General features: G+C 36.9%; 1 protein-coding gene across 2 annotated transcripts; it reads right to left on the reverse strand.

The window, feature by feature from the left end:
• Nucleotides 1-7,570: 7,570 nt before the first annotated feature.
• On the reverse strand, nt 7,571-18,922 carry LOC127411848 (core histone macro-H2A.2-like). 2 transcript variants are annotated; one of them, XM_051647677.1, is made up of 10 exons: nt 18,752-18,922; nt 16,458-16,492; nt 16,024-16,205; nt 15,791-15,897; nt 15,181-15,372; nt 14,961-15,068; nt 13,179-13,278; nt 12,612-12,701; nt 12,221-12,395; nt 7,571-8,239 (listed from the first exon to the last, which is right to left on the reverse strand). In XM_051647677.1, exons 3-10 carry the CDS (start codon nt 16,193-16,195, stop codon nt 8,074-8,076), a joined length of 1,110 nt encoding a protein of 369 aa, XP_051503637.1. In that variant the 5' UTR covers nt 16,196-16,205; nt 16,458-16,492; nt 18,752-18,922; the 3' UTR covers nt 7,571-8,073. The 2 variants fall into 2 exon arrangements, with proteins under 2 accessions (XP_051503637.1, XP_051503638.1); XM_051647678.1 differs by lacking the exon at nt 18,752-18,922 and adding an exon at nt 17,536-17,555.
• Between the last annotated feature and the right edge of the window lie 3,515 nt (nt 18,923-22,437).

The following is a 22,437-nucleotide window of genomic DNA, read 5'->3' on the forward strand; positions in this document are numbered from 1 at the left end:
CTTTTCAGATTCCTCTTATGTACAGATTACTGTTTTAGCCTTGTCCCATACCCAGGCTTTTAATATTAAACTATGAAGATCCATTTAAAAAATACAAATTACATATTTAAATCTATTATAATCTAAAAAAGTGAAATGAATATAAACAGACTTTTAGAATTAGCAGAGACGGGCCACTTCTATTAAAATGAATGGTAGGGATGGGCAGTCGACTCCAAAAGAGTCGATTCCTCGACTCTCACAAGCCATGGAATCGGAGTCGACTTTAGATGGGAATCGAGTCTCTTGTTCTGTCCAGGGACCAAAGAAGAAATGTTTTTCATCTCAGTTCGTTCTGAGCAAAAACAGTATTTTTTTGTTCCGGTTCAAAAGTTCCACAGTCTCCTTCCTAAATGGTTACCAGTTAAACAAAATAAAAGAACAGATAATAATGTTCTTTTAAAATTACACTACTCTGTGCTAAGGGGTGGATGAAATACCAATTTTCAATTCTGGCAGCATTGCCAGATCTCACAAGAGGAGCAATCAATCTGGTCTGGAAAAACAAGCTCAAAATAAGCCACTTGCCCCAAAATAAAATAAAAATGTGCGATTTACCACAATAGCAAAATCATACCACAAATCATAACAAGCATACATTTTATTAACAGTTAAGTATAATTTTTATTACAGAGCTGCTTCTGAGTCAAAACCCAGCAGCATCAAATCTATATTAATGCATGAAGTTGTGTAGTTCCTGAAATGTACTGTGATAAACCCTTTGGACTTTAGTTTCATGAAAAAATGATCAGAACAAAATTAACCAGTTAAAAAATTATGTTTTCACTCCAGAACAATTGAAAATCATTTTGTTCCGTTTTTCGGTTCCGTTTTGAGTCCCTGAATCTATCAACTCCGTATCTTTACGAACAAGACATTGTGATTGACTCAAATCAGTGGATTGGCTTTCTTAAGAACCAGTCACATACCTTACACACACATCGGTCAACAGATGTAGAAAAGAAGTCCCGCCTTACAGTTAAAAGAGCCAATCACCTTTTAGATACAGACATGACCTGTCAATCAACTCTAGAACACACATACTGTATGCATTAGCTGTACAAGCCGGGAAAATTTTGTTTTTTAGTGTAATATGAGGTAAAGAATCCCAGTGTATGATACCAGTACTGTCAGATTTTATTGATGATTTGAAATATGTTCTTTGAAATATGTTCCTCTTAATCTTGACCAACTGTTTTTGAGATTTTGGTCTTTCTCCAATCAAGTAGATAGGAGCTGCTCTGGCATGACTGGAAATAGCCTCCCGAGAGCGTTTCAAAGATGGCCGGCAGTGGACTGACTTGCAAGAAGGACTTTGATTAGAATCAGCTTTTCCTGCTTCACTAATAGTTTGAGTTTGAGTGAGAGAAACTGATCTTGTGGCAGTATAATTTTAGGACTGCACAATATTCAATTTGCATTTTGCAATTATGCATTTCTTAGCTTTTTATATGTGGTACATTTTCAGAACTGGTAGAATCAAGTTCCAAACTGATTTGTAACATCAGTTCTTTCAAAACATGCTCTCAATGGTTATATATGTTTACTTTCCACATAGTCATTATATTGTAATTAGAAAATGTGTTTCAATCACCTAAACGGAACGGTATGGTCTTCTTTCAGTTTAGTACTTTTAAGTTTCAGTAAATACAATCGCAAACATACAACCTATATATAATTGTATTGTTTTTCAGGTTTATGTGCCAGTGAAAGATGTATTTGAGGCATAACAGTTCCTCAAGTGCACAAAATTTCACTTCCCTCTAAAATTTGAGGATACTATTTTGTCCACTTTCTGTGACAAAATAGTATTATATCTATATTTCAATCGGGTCAATTCTCTGAGGCCATCAGATGACATATGGCGCTTCAGCTCTGCCTCTGCACTTTTAATATTTCCTTCCAACTCCACAAGTTCTTGTGCTTCGGATTTTTTGGTGAATGAGGCATACTGCATGATCCGACCCCTAAGAACCGCCTTAAGTGCCTCCTAAGCCACGCCCACAGAGGATACTGAGGACCAGTTGGTCTCCATATAGACATTGATTTCAGTCTTTAACATTTGTTGGAAATCAGGATTTTGCAAAAGGGATATATTAAGGTGCCAACTATATGATTTCTTTTTCTCTATATGTGACAACACCACTAAACTCAGCAGGGCGTGATCCGAGACTAAAATGTTTCCAATTGAGCAATCAACAACAGATAAAATGTGGGACTTGGATATAAAAAAAAATCTATTCTAGAATAAATCTTATGGACTGATGAAAAAAATGTATAGTCTCTACCAGATGGGTTCAAAAGTCTCCAAATATCTGTAAGACCAAGATTTTTACACATCCTGTTGCTCTAGTGGGCTTACACACTTTTGCTTCACTATGATCAAGGATTTAGTCCATCAATAAATTAAAGTCTCCTCCCACAATTATATCATAAGTGGTGCCAGCGACTTGCAACATCCCATCAAGATCTATAAAAAAAGCCCTGATCATCAGTGTTAGGTGCATAAATATTAGCCAAAATCAGACTTTGCACCTGAATTTCAGCTAAAACAATAGTTACTCTTCCTAATTTATCTTTAGTCTGTTTGAGAAATTTGAATTGTAAATGTTTATTAATCAATATAATGACTCCCTTGCTCTTACTTGAGCCAACACTAAAGAAAACATGTCCACCCCATATCTTCCCAAATTTTTCAGCTTCCTGTGGGGAGAGATGTGTTTCTTGAAGAAACACTATATCATATTTCTTACGTTTAAGAAAAGAAATAACCTTCCTTCGTTTTATGGGGTGCCCCAACCCATTCACATTCCATGTGGAGAGAGATAGTACAATCATATTTACATTTGACATTTTGATATAATAAAAAAAATAAATTATGTGCCAAAAACAAAATTATGAAGACCACATTTCAACAATAAAACCCCAAACTTCCCCCTGAAAAAAAAAAGAAATAAAAAGAATGTGCGCATTAACCCTGCGCACGAAAGCGCCAAACGGCGTCAATCCCTTTAAACTCAAAAGAGTCCATGTATGCCTACGAGAGCCCCCGCGACAACTTTGCCATTGGATTGCTGAACTTTGCCTCACAAATTTGTAAGACAAAATTACATAACATCAAATATTTTGTAAAACAAACTCCAGCCAATAGGCAGAATAAACACAAAGAACGTGTAGACTCATTCACAGAACTGTCTTGAAGGTGTGTTCCTTCAAAAAACAAATTGCAGCCGATATAAAGCCGTTCAGTTTCCTCAGTCAGACAAACGAATCTTCTGTGAGCCAACTGATGAGTGCAGCAGATGATGTAATCATTCCAATGTCCCACGAAAATACTCCACAAATCATACTCCAGCCAACAGGAGGCATAAGCACAAGGAACTGACAGATTCATCCATAACTGTCCCGAAGTAGTGTAACAAAACAAGCTCCAACTGCTAGGTGGAACCAGCACAAAAGGAAACGAAACACGCATCCCGGTTCCTCGGATGGTCAAGAGTCAATTCACTCGGAGGCCGCATAAAAGTATATCCCATGATTTACAGTCCGGCAACTTTATAAAAGACATCCTTTGTATGGGCATGTAGATATTTTGCGGTCATCCGTAGTGTCTATTCTCAATCTGCCTGGGATCTTCATTGTAAAAGTGATCTTACATCAATGCAAAAGTTTCTTTAAGGAAAAGTGTTAATCCACAAAACAAAACAAACTCCAGCCGCTCGGCAAACCCAATGCAAAAAGAAATAAAACTGGTGACCAGCTTCCTCCGAAAGCCAGAGTATGTACAGTGAGTCAATCCACTCACAAGAAAAACACCCAATGGTTACTCACCCATTGTTTCAATAAAAGACATTGCCTGATTGGGACATGTAAATACTTTGCTGCCATCCTTGGTGTTTATTCTCAGTCTGGCCAGAAACATCAGAGCAAAAGTGATCTTCCGAAGAGTTTCTTGCATTCCTTAAACTGATCGCGTTTCTCTCTTGTCGAGTTCTCAAAGTCTGGGAACAAGAAAATATTGTAATTCTTCCAAGAAAGCTTTCCTTTGCTCCTCGCCTGGCACAACACGAGATCTTTATCGGATGATCTCAAAAATTTGCAAATTTTACAAATTACAAATTTTGGACCTGTCTCCCTCAGCAGATCTGTGAGCTGGGACTCTGTGAGCTCGCTGGATTTCCAGCCTGTTATGTCGAGCAGACTCGGGAAAAGCTCGTCTAGGAATTTCACCATATCTCTGCCCTCCTCATGCTCAGGAATTCCAACAATTCGAATGTTATTCCTGCGGCTTCTATTCTCAAGATCTTCAAGATTTTCAAGAACACGTTCCAAATCAACTTTGGTCGCGGGCGGATTAGCAGCTAATTCCCTCTCTGATAACTCCAAACAATCGACTCGTTTCTCAACATCTGTCACTCTTGTGACTAACTCAGATCATTTTTTTTCCATCGCCGTAATCGATCGACGTATTACAGCAAGATCCTCCAAGTCCGCAAGTACCTTCATCAACATCACCGACATGTTGGACAGTTGACGCTGGATTCCTTCTCCCGCCGCGCCATCCAAATCGAGTCCCTGGTCCACAGGCCTGTCTGGGCTTTCATCTTGAACCCGTAAGTGTCTTTTAATGTCTCCAGAGCCCGAGGATTTTGACTTCTTTGCCATGTTTAACTCAAACAGCAAATGTGTAACTGGGTGTATCGAATTTCACCGGATTATATCATGAAAATAATTTAAAAAATTAGCAAAGTGCACAGAGCTGTCTCTCACACGTCTGCCCTTCGCATGGCGTCACGTGGCTCCCATTTATTATTTTTGTTAATTGTTGCAGGTAATTGACATCAAACAGGAAACAAAGTATAACTTTTGTGTATGTTTGCCAACAGACTCATAATGCAGCAGGCAGGGTTTTGAAGCAATGGAACTTGCAGCTGGTTTAAAGGAACCTCCACACAACCGGCTGTTGTGGTATCATGAATACCTGCAATATGAAGCATCGACGCAATGTGACTACAAATATTCATGCATCAATTGTGGCTCTCATCCCCCTGTGGTTATTATGGACCTTCATAAAAAGGGTGTGTTCAGCATGCCAGGTAAGAAAACAAATACATAAAAGCTATGCTGAAATATTTGTTTTTAAGGTGAAGGACAAAGAATGTTGGTTTCTGGTTTTGGGAGTCTGTGTCCTTGAATATAATTTCCCATGGGTTCGTTAATGGTAAGACATGGCTTTCATTTGTCATTAAAGTAAATTTATATCATGGCACTATTGAATGCTTGATTATAATTATATGACAAACACTCTAAGATTGATTAATTTTCATTACACAAACAACAGTTAGTTAGTTCCAGTCCTTGATTGGGCAAGTTTTACTCCAAGAGTGCTAATACTAAAAAAATTGTATAATAAATATCCAGTGCTTTGACATTTAGTAGGATGCTTCACCATTGTATACTTACACTTGTACAAAAAACAATTCTGGAAAATGTACTCCATCTCCACTTGTTTGGAGTGCCACAAAGAGTACAAAAGCTGCACCTCTGGTAAATTGTGGCAATACAGGATAGTTCACCAAAAAATGAAAAATTCTCTCACAGTTTACTCATGCTTGGGCCGGATGTGTATCTTCTGCCACAAAGTTATTTAGAAGAATTTACTTGCATTAAATGTAGGTAAATGAACTTTGAAATTACAAACATAAAAAGGCAGAATAAAAGTAATCCTCAAGACAGTGGTTAAATTTATGTCCTCGGAAGCAATCACTTTTATACCTGAAAGGGAAACTAAACAGGTGCTGCTTAGGAAAGTGAAAGTGGAGATTTATAGTAAAAAGGGGCTTAAACATTGATCTTTTTCTCACCCACACCTATCATAACACATCTGAAGATAAAGATGTATCCACTGGAGTTGTACAGTTATGCTTTTATGCAGACTTTATGTGCTTTTTGAAGCTTTAAAGTTCTGGCCACCATTCACTTGCATTGTATAGACCAACAGAGCTAAGATATTCTTCTAAAAAGCTTTAGTTTGTAGGGGGCCTGGGTAGTTCAGTGAGTAAAGACGCTGACTACCACCCCTGGAGTTACGAGTTGTGCATGGATGCCGCGGAGAATAGTGTGAAGCCTCCACATGTGCTAGGTCTCCGTGGTAACGCGCTTAACAAGCCACGTGATAAGATGCGTGAATTGATGGTCTCAGACGCGGAGGCAACTGAGATTCGTCCTTCGCCACCCGGATTGAGGTGTCACTACGCCACCATGAGGACTTAGAGCACATTGGGAATTGGGCATTCCAAATTGGGGAGAAAAAAAATTTTTGTTTGTGTTCAGCAGAAGAAATAAAGTCATACATAAAGTCATACACATCTGAGATGGCATGAGGGTGAGTAAATGATAAGAGAATTAAAATTTTTGGGTGAGTAATGGAAGATTTGATTGATGTAAAGATTTAATTTTACTTGAAGAAATTGCTTGCTACAAAATAAAAATTTTATTTACCTCAGATTTCAAACTTATGACTTGCCTTGATTTGTTACATGTTAGGCGGATGTAAGTCTGTCAGCATTCATTAAAGGAGAAAAATATGCATTATAGGTGAATTTTGACTGAGACTACATTTCTTAACATCTCATTTTGTGTTCCAAAGAAGAGAATGTCATATTAGTTTGGAGCAACATGAGGGTGAACCAGGGGTGGACTGGGAAGAGAAATCGGCCCTGGATTTTAAATACAATTTTGGGTGTTCCCCCTTTCATGTAGACAGGAGCTGCACTGTCATGACTGGAAATAGCCTCCTGAGAGCGTTCCAAAGATGGCCGCCAGTGGCCTGACTTGCTAGACTTTTATATAAAGCATTTTAATAGGCCTATCGATTGTGTAAAAATGTTTCGTCAATTTTTCAAAAATTGCGACTGTCCCACAGTTGTGGCATCATTTCCGCCACACCAAACAATTTTACCAAATAAACTTTTTAATATATATATTTTTTATAAAGTTGGTGTACTTGTATACGAAGTCAACAAATATCAAGAAAAAGAAAAGAAAAATCAAGGTAAATATCACTATAACAGAATATTTTTTATTGGGCATAGTTTCCAATTAAGCTATGCAAAAAGAAAATATGATTTAACTGTGTATTTAAAATACGTAAAATTTGCCTATGCAAGACTGAGGATGCGACCATTTTATTTCAAAAACATAATTTTTTTAACATTTCCATCAGTGTAATTTCCACCACAGAATTCTATTAAACGCAACACAGACTTTGAGATGTGGTGGAAATATGTGAAACTTTTCATGACTTAGAAAAAATTACATGAATCTTTTGTGATGCATGTACATACACTGTTGGACATAGTAGGCAAATATAAAAACAGTGACAGTGTGAAAAAAATGACACATGACTTACTAGAATTCCACAGTGCTACAAGCCTGATGTTGAAGAAACACTTCTGAATAGACACCAGTTAATTTACCACAATTAACCCACAAATTAAGTTACTGTTCAGTGACAGAAGACAGCTTGACGTGTGGTGTAAAACATTTTTTATTTCAAAGCAGAACAAGAAACACTTTTTTTTTTTTTTTGTTGATAAACCAAAATGATCTCAGAAACCACATATGATATATAGCCAAAAAACAACAGTCAAAAGTTCAACATGGAATGTAAAAACAAGATCAGTCTAAGGATAAAAATGGCAAACAATGAAGATTAAGTCAATCTAATCTAAATGAATGTCTTTAAAGGAGAACAGTGAAACATAAATGTGTACAGTACATCACTCACAAATATCCTTGTTTTAACACCTCCAAATAATCAGTTTTTAAAAACGTATACCTACAACATCTTTCACCAAGCTGCACTACACTCCACTTACTAGCCAGTATGCATCATCTGCTAAAGCTTATGTCAGTACAACTCACTTCACCTTCCAACAATGTTGAGGCAGATAAAACCAGTCAAACAGAAGCTATAACAGAGTAGCATCAAGGCTGTTACACTTTCAAATAAATCAAAGCCATGGTTGAATATCACTTGCTGTCCATCTTGGCCATCTCCTGCAGGTATATCCCAATGCTCTCGCTGTCAAACAGCACAAAGTAAATGTTCTTCAGAGAGGAGGTGGTGGCTGACACAAAATGGTTTGAAATGGCCTTCAGAATTAGCTGGGCTGCTGTTTGCTTTGGGAAACCATTTCTGGGGGGGATGATAGAGGTGACCTGATTATTTTGATATATCATCACAAAGAAGCAGAGCCAGTTTATGCTCTAACAAAGCTTCACAAATGTCAAAAAACAAAAAAAATCTGCTTCAAGGGGCAATGTAAGTCATTAAAAGTGTTTTCAAGGCCCTGTATTGATTTCCCTCAATCATTAGTTAGTGGTGTTCTAAACCTTAATTGTTGTAATCTTTCATATAAAAAACCTTCTTGCTCTCTCTTTTCTCTGTGTTATTTCTGTTCTAGTTTCTGTACTGCTCTAGCGTACTCTTCAAACTTGGCATTGTAATACTGCGAATATTGTTGGCTTGGCTCTTGTACAAGTTGCTTTTTATGTTCCTTATTTATGAGTAGCTTTGGATAAAAGTCTGCTAAATGATTACATGCAAATGTAAACACTTAACCCTAAATATAAAACACATGCAATGAATTCAGCCCCAACCACTCAACATACAGAATCCATTCAAACTTTTGTTTTGTGCAATCTATTTTTAGTTTGTGTAAACCTTATACTTTTTTTAAAGACATTAAAGTGGCCATGACATCCTTGTTTTATTATTTTAATATGTTCCTTGAGGTTCACTTATAATATTTGTAAAGTTTTTTTTTGTTTTTGCATAAAAATAAATACATTTATAACTGCCTAATTACCAAAATTGTATAGGGTCATTAAAGACCCTATATATGTAATAGTATCAGGGTTATATTCCCGCTTCCATAAATCATACTTATATGATTATTTCATATCTATATAAGTTTACTCTCACAGGATATATATTTCTTTGTTATTACAAGACAAATGAGTACAATATTCATACAAATTAACACTATATCACGTTGTTTTCTGTGTGACAATGGGGATTATCAGTATCCCATATATGTGTACAAATACATATTATTAGGCATGCATGCTTTCCAATTCACTCAGTTGGTCTTGTTTAATAGTCTGGTGTAACAGCGTTGGGAGACCACAAGAGGGTGATATACATTTACTGAAGCCAGTCGTACACCGGATGAGAGGCGTTGTGGATCTAGTCATCACCATACACACAAAAGTTATGAAGGTTTTTGAACTTCTTCAAGAATGAACAAAGTGACATTGATGAGTTTGCAGGTTAGTGTATGAAACTGATGTAAATGCACAAACTGAACGATTACAAATTATTATGCAATTTCTCTGTATGTAGCTTTTAATAGGTCTTTCATTCAAGCTGTCAAACAACAAAAAGACATACTTGTAACTGAAAATACATTGTGTTGGCTATATGAAAGATGCATATGCACAATATATCATCCAGTGAAGATTTGAGTAAATAATCTTTGTCCTTTGATAATGATACTGGTTGAATTTAATGGAAAACTATGCAAGTTGCACTCGGTAGCATGGCAGAATTTTGAGAAGCCTCCGGAGACGGAGAGTGGCGGTGTGCGTACCTTTGTAGAAAATAATTGTTTAGAATTTTAGGAATGAGTCATGTCATGAGTCAGGTGTTTGGCCCCCCCTAATTCACCCTGCCGCTCACAGTTTACCAAAGTTGTGTTGAGACAAAGACTATATGTATATCTAAAAAAAAATCCCAACATATTCCAATAATCATTGGGAAAGTCTTCAGATTATCAATGCATGAAAAAGGCATCGATCCCAAGCCTAGATATTACACATGCTATTTGTTATTCAAGATGGCGCTGATGTGTCAGTGATTGACTTGATTTACATTTGACATTGCTATTTGAAGAAGCAACGTGGAAGTAAAATATAGCAAGTGTAACACATGAACAGTATGAAATGACTTTGGGTGTACTATTGAAATTATTTAAGTTGTGTATCTATTTAGACTCAAAAAGTCCCTGAGAAAATACATATGCATAGCTTAATATGAGTTTCACAGTCAGTTGGGTCTCATGAAACTTCAGTGGGAAAGTAATGAATCCTGTTCTAGATTTGTTGCATCACCTCTTTAATATATGACAAATAAAACATCAAAATATATCAGAATATATTCTATTCTGTTTTTTTGTAATTGTCTTGAAAATGTTTTAAAAATGTGACATTATCTGGGCATTTTGTAGATCCATTTTCGATAGATATACGTGCCAAGTCTCTAAAGACGAGAGTATGTAATGTTTGCTGAAACACCCATGCATTTAAGGGTTAAGACTTGACAGAAAATGCCCACTGTTCTGATTGGCGCTCTGCTCTTGACTGACCTGGGCCAGTTTTCACAAAGATATTTATCTTACCACTAGGAGTTATACCAAGAGAATTGGTGCAGTTTTTGAAGGCAAAGGTGGTCACACCAAATATTGATTTAGATTTTTTATGTTTACTGGACTTTATATGATGTTAATTGATGAATGACAACTATTGATGTTATTATATTTGAAGAAATTCTCACTATGCAACATTTTTCACAAGTGCCTAAACTTTTGCACAGTTCTGTGTGTGTGTATATATATATATATATATATACTGTAAATAGATAGATAGATGATATAATTTATTTATTTTTTTTGGACAAAAACTTCATCCTGTGTTGTTGCAATGAAACACAAGTGTGCATCCTGTCTACTACAGAATATCAACTACACCGGGTAGCCGAGCGATGGCCGTGAATGCCCCCTTTTTTCTCTGCAGCAAGCACACATCCATAGGAAAAAACGTGCTATGGATTGTCGGATGATGTGCGGTCTGGGAGGGCATGTTTGATAGAAGATTCTGCTGATGGATGACAGAAATTCGCAATTCATACGTGCTACACAGTTTTATTTTGATGTGGCCAGGGAGCGCAGACTTTTTAAAACTTTTATCTCTGGTGTAATTGGGTTATTTCAGTTTTTGAGAGAGGTATCTGCATATCTAAGTTTACAATAATAAAAACACCATCGCGATTCAGATGATACCATTTTAAAGGTCAATGTCAACATAATAATATGTATAATATTAAAATATTAAAATACATCAACTCAGTTGTGATTCAGGCTATACCTTTTTAAACAATCAGTGTCATAATAATATTGAATATATTGTTTTCAATGTGAATTGACAACAGCAGATGTGCTTCCGATCGTTTGTGTCACTCTTAGGGATTTACAAGTCCTCAGGAGGACTTCTAAGCTGTCGTGGGTTTAGGAGCTACTTTTAGCATAAAAATGCTTCATGAATTACTCTTAGATGAACATTTTATGAGTCCTAAAATTAGGAGTGACACGCCCCTAATTTTTTAAGAATTGCTCCTAAATTTCCGCATAAAGAGCTACTTTGAGCCTTAAGATTTTTTGTGAATACGGGCCCAGCTCTCTATTTGCCATCTCACTGCTCACCACTACTGAGAGTGCTACAGAAGAGATAAGGTAAAGTAGGCATTGATGTGTTGTTGTGGAGGCAGTCAGATGCAAATGTCTACCTGTGTAGATGTCATGAGTCGTTTTAGCAGCTTGGTTTCAACAAATGCTCTTTTGGCAGTGAGGAGGAAGTTTTGAGTTCTGAAACTTACAGTATGTTACAGTATGAAGGAAAATTTGGTTCCTCATGTCATGACCCCTTTAAAGTTTGAAAATCTCCGTTTGAAATAAACTGATAAAATGTAACAATGATGGAACATTAATATTTGCATACTAAATTGTGATTGTTCTTTTCTTCCTTGCATATATATTTAATCATCTTCACAGGATTTTTGAAAATAAACTGCGTGAAACATTTCATTTACACAGAACCAAAGCCTAAAACCTAAACTTACCTAACAATTTACCACTATTCCTTTGTTGCATTGCAACCACTGCTACTTCCTTCAGGAAATGCAATTCTAGTTAACTATTGATCTGAAAACAACATACACCCTGTTTAAACTTCAACCAACTGCAGTGGCTTGTAGGCACACATGCTAGTTTTAAAGAGTGAAGTTTAAGTTAGTGTTGTGTTGATAAACCCAATCCTGATGCAAATAAAAGCTGTAGCTCACCGTCCAGCTGGAAGCGAGGGGAAGGCCACCGATTTGAGCTTCTTCTCCTCGGCAGCAGAGAGACAGTTCTTCACCGTCTTCTCGAGCTGATCCTCGCACTTCTCCGAGCCCCACTGAGGAACATGACAGTGGATGATGAAACGTGCTGCCATCCCATTGGCCTGGCTCACTGCCACTGCAGAGCACAGGGAATAAAACAAACTAGGATCACAACACCAATGACGGAGCGAGAGATGCTACTTGAATATCTTATAATGGGTTTCTTCCCTCTTTTAATTTTTTTCAGTCTTGAAATATTTAACAAGGTCATTTCCTGCCACTGTGAACATGTACACTAGTCTGCTTTCTCTCTGCATGTGTCAAAGAGTATGTGTGTGAGTTTGAATTTGACCTGATGCGACCTCCAGGGGGGCCTGGGTTTTTCTCAGCTCCTTAACGGTCTCTAGGAAGTCTTTACCTCCAGCCTTCTCCAGAGCGTTACCTGTATCACAGAAAATATACAGTACACTTGCTACACAAATCTAGCATTAAAGGAATATTTCACTCAAAAATAAATGTTCTGTCGTCATTTACTCACCCTCATGTTATTTCAAACCAGTTTGAAATCCGTGGAATACAAAAGGAGATGTTAGACAGAACGACAGTCTCAGTCACCATTCACTTTCATTGTATGGAATAAAGATGCAATGAAAGTGAAAGGTGACTGAGGTATTCTGCCTAACATCTACCAAGCAACCACTTGTGTTCCATGGAAGAAAGAAAGTCATATGGGTTTGGAACAACATGAGGGTGAGCTTTCTTTTTGGGTGAACTAACCCTGTAATTATTTAATAAATATATGTGAGTTATATGCAATCCCACATGGAATTTGGACCTGCAAAATGTAGTTCTATCTATAAGAATATGTTTGTTTTATGTTCGCATGCTATGTCCTATCGAAGAATGTTAGTGTACTGACCGATTCCCTCTTTCAGATCAATTTCTGCATTTGTGGGGTTGATGATTCCCTCCACTTTGATCGTTCCGATTTTGCCAATTTCACTCTCTGTAAGGGACAGCTAAAAAAGAGCCCACGTAAGGTTAACTTATTATTGCAACATTAAGTCATAAATCACAAAGTGTATTACAGCTGTAACCATCTATAATAGCAGAAATTATAAATGAACGGTTGGACAAACTGAACAAATACCATACCATAGTAGGGCTGGGCAATGTATCCAATAGTCATGATATATTTGCAATAATTTTCCTGCGATACGAAATTAAGCCAACATTATGAATATCACAATATTAATGTGCTTTTTACGTGGCCATGAAGTTTCCTAAGGACTGCCATTAGACTAGTGTCTCTGATTTAAACTTCAATAGGAAAAATGGCATTAAGAGTTTGTAAGTTCAATTTAATTCTGTGAATCTATTCAAAAATGGCAGGTTCAATGAACTGATTTAACCCTTTAAGCTCGGATGGGAAAAACATTGTTTTTTGATGTTGCTTGTGAGCTGCGTTTTCGCTTATAACTTTAGGAAAAATAAACGGAACATAAAATATCACGTACCATTACTTATCTTTCAAATGAGCCCACACACAAGGTAATCGGTTGCAAAGGTCATTACATAATCCACACAAAATCACAATATTACATATGGCCACCAGCAGATGGCGCTAATATAAATGACACAGACTCGATGCAGACTCGTTGAGTCAAAAGTCACTCATTATGTGAAATCTCCTTTCTATGAAAACCTTTAGTCATTGTGTGTTTGCAAGTGCAATTAATTTTTTAAGTACAATTATTATGTTGTATTTGTTTGGAGAGGCTTTTGGACACATGGAGATGTTTTTGGACACTATGATAAATTATGTTTGTAATGCTATAACTTTTGATTGCTTTGTCGTATCAGCACAACATTTTTCTCAGAAACAGTTGACGTAATTGGAAACAAAACTGAAGCAGTTTTTCTGAGCCACCTTATTTACACCCAGATATATATAATGTCAACTAATAATAAAAAAATTTAAAAAAATACATTTTTGGCTAAATTTTTTCTGTGATTTTTGGGTCAAGACACTTGACCCTGCTTGTTTTTTTATAAGCCTTTAATTTTGGGCATGCCACTAAAACAGGAACTCTTTAAAAAACATCTTCAGAGCTTAAAGTGTTAAAACTTTGATTCAATGATTCGTTCGCGCCATCAATCAAAAATGTTCATGCAGATGCCACTGCATCGCATTTTTCATTTTAGGAATGTTAATTAATCTGATCTGGTCATTAATAATTTGATCGATTAAGCTTATTGATCATCAATTAATCAATTTCAGGACAAATGCGTTCAGTAATCATAGTAGCAACTAGAGAAAAGACTGTATATACAGTCACCCGCCACTAGAAGGCACACTGCAGCTTGCGTGCTACATGTCACGTCCTGTCAGCAACACAGAATAAACAGACTGCATCCTTAACTTCCTTTTACAGATGAAGTGGGCTCAATGGAGCCTTTCTCTTTAGATGAACATTAAGTTTACTGCATAAACCGCGATAGTGTGTTAAAGTACAGCATGACATTTTTTCAGAGCAAATATTGTCAAAAGGGTAAAAAAAAATATCGAGATTTCTAAGTTGTATTGTCCAGCCCTATTCCATGATTTATGGTCAAATTTTATAAGATTCCCTCTAAATCTAAAATAAGTCTTAAAATAATAAACATTGACAATGTGCGTTTAGCATGGCTACTTCCTCACCTTTTGTCCAAGGAACAAGCTCTTTGCAGAGAGAATAGTAAATCCCTCTCCTGGTCCATCCTCCACTGTCATGTTGGCATCTGCTTCTTTGTCATTCTCTGTGCTTTTCTGCAAAAGTACGTTTTTATTTTCAAAGACGAATACAGTACTAACGCAACCTATTTATGTTTTTTTTCATTTCATATTTATTAGATAATCTTCAACTTGCCACTGCACTTACCTTGGGTTTGCGACCTGGTTTTCCTTTGCTCTTTTTGCTGGGTTTCTTTATGCCCTTTAGCCGATTCGCCCTCTTCTCTGGAACGGCCACCTGTGTCTCCACCTTCACCTTGCCTCCTCTCTTCTTGGAGAGCAGCTCAGGATGGATACGAGGCAGAACCCCACCATTTGATATGGTCACCCCTCTGAGCAGCTATTCAGAAATGCATAATAACAAACTGCTTAATGACAACAGATTAATATAATACTGAATTATGTGATATGATACTCATATTGCTAGTCAATGGAAAATAATTAATATGGAAAGTATAATAACAGTCTTCTAAAAAAAAACTCATGGGTTTGATTACAGAGAACTGATAACACTGTTTACCTTGAGTGCACTATAAGTCACTTTGGATAAGAGCATCCACCAAATGCACAAATTCAAATGTAACAACTATAGATCTGGGCTACTCATGCAAAATGGTAAATTCACCACTAGCAGTTGTGACCTGTGCACAAATTTCTGCTCTATTCCCATTGTGCCTTTAAGCAAAACCGTGGGCCAACTGCACATTGTTAAATGTTAAAGCTCAATATTAAACCTAACAGCCCTTGTAATTCATTACCTGGTTGAGTTCTTCATCGTTGGCCACAGCCAGCTTGATGTGTCGTGGAGTGATTCTCCCCTTCTTATTATCTCTTGCTGCATTTCCAGCCAACTCCAAAATCTCAGCTACAAAAACATTGGTAATGATGCAACAGTAGTGCCAAAATGACAACAAGACTATGGCAATGATGAACATAAGATAAAACATAAAAACAAGTTGTAATGGAGACATTATACTTTCTGGATTCTTACCTGCCAAGTACTCAATGACAGCTGCCATGTACACAGGGGCACCCATGCCAATGCGATACTTATGGGTTCCTGTGCGCAAGTAACGCATCATTCTCCCGACAGGAAATATGACTCCTGCCCGGGCAGAACGGGACAGCTTGGTGATCTTTTTCTTTCCTCCTCTGGCTGACATCCTGCCTTTGCTGAGGTGATATATATTTTTTTAATATATTAATAACAATATTATACATTTCTTTTTATATCATTTTATTTTGGGGCTTTTTGCATTAATTTACAAGCAAGTAGAGTGCATACAGAAAAGTGGGGTGAAAATGGTGGAATAAATAATATAATGTTTTAAATGAAATATAATTTTTTTGAGCAAGAAAACTATTTTCCAAGATATAAATAAAAAGATGTATCTAATCCAGGAGTGAATGACAAAGTGGACTCACCTTCTCTAGACTCACAGTGCCACTGGATGGAGTACCTACAGTGGACAAAACATCAAATGATTCATTTGTTAAGATCTCTGGAAATGATTCAACAGTTTCTGTCTGTTTCAAACAAACAATGGCCACGTGGACTTCTGTATGTGCACTTTATCCATGTTAACGACAACAACAAAACAACTAATATATACACATAAATAGATTACAGATTAAATGACAAACATTTTTTAGATGTCCATCCAGTTAAATGGGCAGGGTGAAAAATACAAAAGTGGACAATTTTAGTGGGAAAATGAGCAACTACATGGTCTGTGATTGATATATCAAGTAAACATATTTGTTAACTTATATTGATGATTTTATTTCAGTTAACAAATATATTGAAATTTTAAAATTACATTAATTTCCCTTATATCTTCTCATAACAGGGTGGAAATGTTATGCTTGACCAAAACAACAAAATAAAGGAAAACATTAAAACAAAAGAATTGCAAACGTTAAATAACTGAAAATATTTTTTCTGTAAGGCTGATGTTCACCCCAGTGTGTGTGATGTCATTTCCTAACATCTATCTTCAATTAAAGGTCATAGTATCATGACATAACAGAGACAGTAAATCAAGGGACACACAAAAAACTCCACTATTAGTGTTAAAATGACACATTTACAACAAATGAATACATGCTAGTGAGAGAATGTAATACGAAACTCAACTGTATAGGAAGAAAATAGAAATACAATAGAAAAAAACACATATTTAGCACTTATTTTGACTTGTAGCTCTGGGGACATGAGGGAAAGACAGTGCAATAGTTGAAAATGATTTACATTTTTTTATTTAACTTTTAGGCCCACAGCAGTGTGTAAAATTTGAAATTGTCTTAATTATTTTAACCAAGCCTATTAAAATTGTAATCGGGTGAAATTAAACAATATAAATACCACAACTTGTTCTGAGGACTTAAATGTCACCGAATTGTAGAAATGACCCAAATGTTAAAATACTCACGGTTTCAACCATAAAGCCACAATACATAAGCAATATTTTTGTTATGACTTAAGTGTGATAAAATCACTTACTAATCTTTTTTGTGTAGTTATATCCAATTATACCACTTCGTTGCCATGATGACATAATGCCGTAAACCCTAAAACGATGATTTAAACATCTCTACAGCTCAAATAATACATGAGTTTTAACAGAATAAATAATGTGTGCTTTTATAAAATTATAAGCTTCACATTTCTGCCTTTAAACCCTCAAAAAACTGGCCCCATTCACTTCCATTGTAAGTGCCTCACTGTAACCTCTAAGTTTTGAACCTGGAATATCCCTTTAATTGCCATGAAAATAATGTCACATAGTAAAACAATCTTAATAGTTCGAATTTAAGTAAAATACGTGTTTTTTATTTTTATTTTAATTAGGGGATGAATGTGACCTGGACATTTTTCTATTTAAATTCTTCATGAGCACTACTTAAAGGTACATGTCAAATGGTTTTCCAATTACAAAGATGACCAATTCACACTTTGTTTGTTTTCGTGAACTAAAAGACACATTTGCAACCTAACACAAATATGACACGGGCTCTGTGAACCTCACAGGCAGTTTATAATCTACAGTCGACGGAGATCTGGACAGTCTGCAGCGACCCCGCAGAGACATACAGAATTAAAGGCGCAGCACATGTTTTTAAGCAATTATAATCATAAAGCGCGGTTCTTTGTATAAAGGAATAAAGCAAAATATAAGACCCGCCTTTCAGCCAGTAGCGACACTTAACAGTATTGTATTCTCCAAAGATCCGCTACATACTACGTGAGCGCGAGGCCATCGCAGACTATAATGCACTACTGCTCAAAGGCCTCGTCTTATCTTCATTGCTTTTTCTTTCCAGTTTAAACTGATCACAGATGCGCTTGTTTTCAAAAGACATTGGGTCGTTTGCAAATGCCACACCAAATATTATCTTTTTAACGCCGCTCCTCCCACATCAGCTCACCCCCATTTTGTTTTCACTCGGCTGCATTTATATACAGTATAACACCCGATCTAGATCGCAAGCGAATAATGTGATGCGTCGCGACACGACCAATACGTTCCCTTTATAATCAACGAGTCTGTCTAGTGTGCAAGCGAACAGTTTAGACAGCTGCGTTTTTATAACGGAGGCGTTCGAGTTTTGGCGCGCGCGTCGCGTGCAGTGTAGACGGAGCTCGAGCTAATCATGAAGAGCGAAGTATTCGCATGCAAAGCGCGCTTAGTAACCCAACATCGTGTGCCAATATTTACCTGTTTGCTCTCTACAAACGCGTCATGTACGAAATATATCTGTCCTCTGACAGGCGCAAAAAACAGGAGTTCCTGGTCTTATTCCTATTCCCTGTCCTTGTGTGTGCTCAGTCTCTACTGTGTTCCTAAAAAAAAGAAGAAAAAGAAAAAAAGACAGAGAAGCAAAAACTACAGCAGCCAGTACCACTGTAGGTCGATGGAGGCAGGCTTTAGCCGAGTGCTGCGGTTTCTAAAATAGAGCGAATCCAATAATGGCGTTGCAATGCATTGTTATATGTGCGCCGAATATAGTATATTATACAGCCTTAATGTATAATTGTGCGAGGCATGCGAATATAATTCGTCACTGACAGCTGCAGGTGTTTTAGAGACGATACTGTAAAATCTGGATTTTGCATTTATATATATAGATATAGATATAGATAAGTGTGTGTGTGTGTGTGTGTGATATATATATATATATATATATATATATATATATATATATATATATATATATATATATATATATATATATATATGTCTGTATGTATGTGTGCTCTAAAAGAGGATAACGAAGCAATGCATAACGCGCCGGTTCCATAGACATTCTATGGCGGCTCACTGGCGTGGAGACAATAGGCCGTTCTTTTTAAATGGATATCTATGGAGGAGATGCTTCCCGACGCGGAATAAACAGCTTTTGTGAGGAAACAATTTATCACTTAATGAATGATAAGCCTGTCCGCTGTTCGTCAAAATGTTATACACCAACAATTTTGGCGAGAACTATGTGTGGAGTTTACTACGATACAATTGGTGTTTTAAATGAAGTCAATGATGATTTTGCGACAGGTAGGTGTCAGTTTACGACTCTCTCCGTTCATTTTTATGGTATCCGCAAACGGTGACTTACTGTCGTAACACGCTAGTTGACCATTACGCTGTCTCCTATGGTGAACGCGCGGAGGTTTAGAGTTAGAAGATCTCTGACCGTTCTGTCTCTCCTATAATGTCTCTCCAAGCGCGGAGGTTGTTATATCAGTATAGAAGATATCTGACCATACGGTCTCTCTTATGGTTAAAACGTAATTTTAGAGCTCATTTTAGAGCGTAGGTTGTTAATGTAAACATAGAAGATCTCTGATTCGACCGTATGCGGTTGATTATTATTTTTAGTTCCGGTAGGGGGCAGTGTTGTATTGTATTTCCAGGTATTTCCCCAGTGCCAGACAGATGTGCTCTGAGATTAACAGTTAGGGTTTTAGGAATAAAATGTTTTAATAAAGTCTATTAATAATATTAGTAGACAATATGTAATAGTTCAAACATTCAAATAGTTAGAGAAGTCATGAAATGTTCATATATGTCATGTTCTACAGTTGGTGGTTACTGGTTACTACTGATCTAAGCCAGGGGTGTTCAACCTGAGGTCCGTGACACCTAGGGGCTTCACGGTGCTACTGCATGGTCGACGTCAATTACTTGAATAATGTGTTAAACAAAAATGCAATGTTAAATCAACTTCAGCTAAAGCTAAAATTTGGCTGGATGTTTTCATTGTCCATCCCACACAAAAATTTATTAAGTAAAATTAAAATCCAATGTAGGCTATATGACTCTGGCTATTTTCAGAGTCAGAATGATCTTTATTGATCTTTATTTTAAGTATGCTTACACATACAAGGAATTTGTCTTGGTGACAGGAGCTTATAGTGTACAACCATACAAAAACAATACAAAAACAGCAGCAAGACATAGATAATAATAAAAAATAAAACTAATTATACACATATGTACAGACACACACATACACATGGGTAGTACAAATCTAATACAATCTGTGATGTACAGTGCAAATGTTTATTTTTATTTATTTATTTATTTTTTGCTCCCAGAGGAATGAAATGGCAGAAGAGGTTGGATAAATATAAGAAAGACTAAACTGTGTATTGCACATTAATTATTGCTCAATGGGGCAGTTTTAACTGTTCATGAGATGGATAGCCTGAGGGGAAAAAACTGTTCCTGTGCCTGACGGTTCTGGTGCTCAGAGCTCTGAAGCGTCGGCCAGAAGGCAACAGTTCAAAAAGGTTGTGGGCAGGGTGAGTGGGGTCCAGACTGATTTTTCCAGCCTTTTTCCTCACTCTGGAAGTGTACAGTTCTTGAAGGGGGGGGGCAGGGGCAACCAATAATCCTCTCAGCAGTCCGAACTGTCCTTTGTAGTCTTCTGATGTCTGATTTCGTAGCTGAACCAAACCAGACAGTTATTGAAGTGCAGAGGACAGACTCAGTGTCTGCTGAGTAGAACTGTACCAGCAGCGCCTGTGGCAGGTTGAATTTCCTCAGCTGGTGAAGGAAGTACAACCTCTGCTGGGCCTTTTTCGCAATGGAGTCAATGTGGGTCTCCCACTTCAGGTCCTGTGAGATGGTAGTGCCCAGGAACCTGAATGACTCCACTGCTGCCACAGGGCTGTTCAGAATGGTGAGCAGGGTCAATGTTGGGGTGTTCCCCCTGAAGTCCACAATCATCTCCACCGTTTTGAGCGTGTTCAGCTCAAGGTTGTTTTGACTGCACCAGACAGCCAGCTGTTCAACCTCCCTTCTGTAAGCAGACTCATCGTCATCTTGGATGAGGCCGATGACAGTAGTGTCGTCTGCAAACTTCAGGAGCTTGACAGAGGGGTCCTTGGCGATGCAGTCATTGGTGCAGAGGGATACAAGTATCCTAGCAAAGCAAGTAAAGACATTAACATGGTACCATATGTTATTAAAGGCTTAAATTGCAGTACTTCATTGTTCTAACCACTAAGGTTCTCTTGGCCTGAGAATGTTGAAGACCCTAATGATAAGCATCTTATAATGTATATAAATGACATAGTAATGAAATTCGTAAGAAAGTCTTACAAAATTTCAACACTTTACAAGGGTTCCATTTGTTAACATTAGTTAACAGGAACTAACAACGATCAATACTTTTACAGCATTTATTAATCTTAGTTAATGTTCATTTTAACATCTACTAATACATTTTTAAAGGTGCACTCAGTAACTTTTTTGTTTTTGTCATTTTGGACTTACACTGACACTTAGCTGTGTGGATGCAGCTACTGATGACATGTTTTACAATTTTAAGTTATTACACTATGAACTAACATGAACCAACTATGAAAAATTGTTTCTTTATTAACTAACATTGACACAAATTAATAATTTTATATATATATATACACACACACACTGGCAGCCAAAAGTTTGGAATAATGTACAGATTTTGCTGTTTTGGATGGAAATTGGTACTTTAATTCACCAAAGTGGCATTCAACTGATCACAAAGTATAGTCAGGACATTACTGATGTCAAAAACATCACCATCACTATTTGAAAAAAGTAATTTTTGATCAAATCTAGACAGGCCCCATTTCCAGCAGCCATCACTCCAACACCTTATCCTTGAGTAATCATGATAAATTGCTAATTTGGTACTAGAAAATCACTTGCCATTTTATCAAACACAGTTGAAAGCTATTTGGATCGTTAAATGAAGCTTAACATTGTCTTTGTGTTTGTTTTTGAGTTGCCACAATATGCAATAGACTGGCATGTCTTAAGGTCAATATTAGGTCAAAAATGGCAAAAAAGAAACAGCTTTCTTTAGAAACTCATCAGTCAATCATTGTTTTGAGGAATGAAGGCTATACAATGCT

Source organism: Myxocyprinus asiaticus, chromosome 21, assembly GCF_019703515.2.
Source record: "Myxocyprinus asiaticus isolate MX2 ecotype Aquarium Trade chromosome 21, UBuf_Myxa_2, whole genome shotgun sequence".
Taxonomy (NCBI): domain Eukaryota; kingdom Metazoa; phylum Chordata; class Actinopteri; order Cypriniformes; family Catostomidae; genus Myxocyprinus; species Myxocyprinus asiaticus.

Coding starts and splice junctions, on each gene's coding strand:
- LOC127411848 (XM_051647677.1), bottom strand. CDS start 16,195: ATGTCAGCCAGAGGAGGAAAGAAAAAGATCACCAAGCTGTCCCGTTCT. Junction 15,069..15,180: donor AACCAGGTCGCAAACCCAAG/GTAAGTGCAGTG, acceptor GTACTTTTGCAG/AAAAGCACAGAGAATGACAA. Junction 12,396..12,611: donor CCCCCTGGAGGTCGCATCAG/GTCAAATTCAAA, acceptor TGTGCTCTGCAG/TGGCAGTGAGCCAGGCCAAT.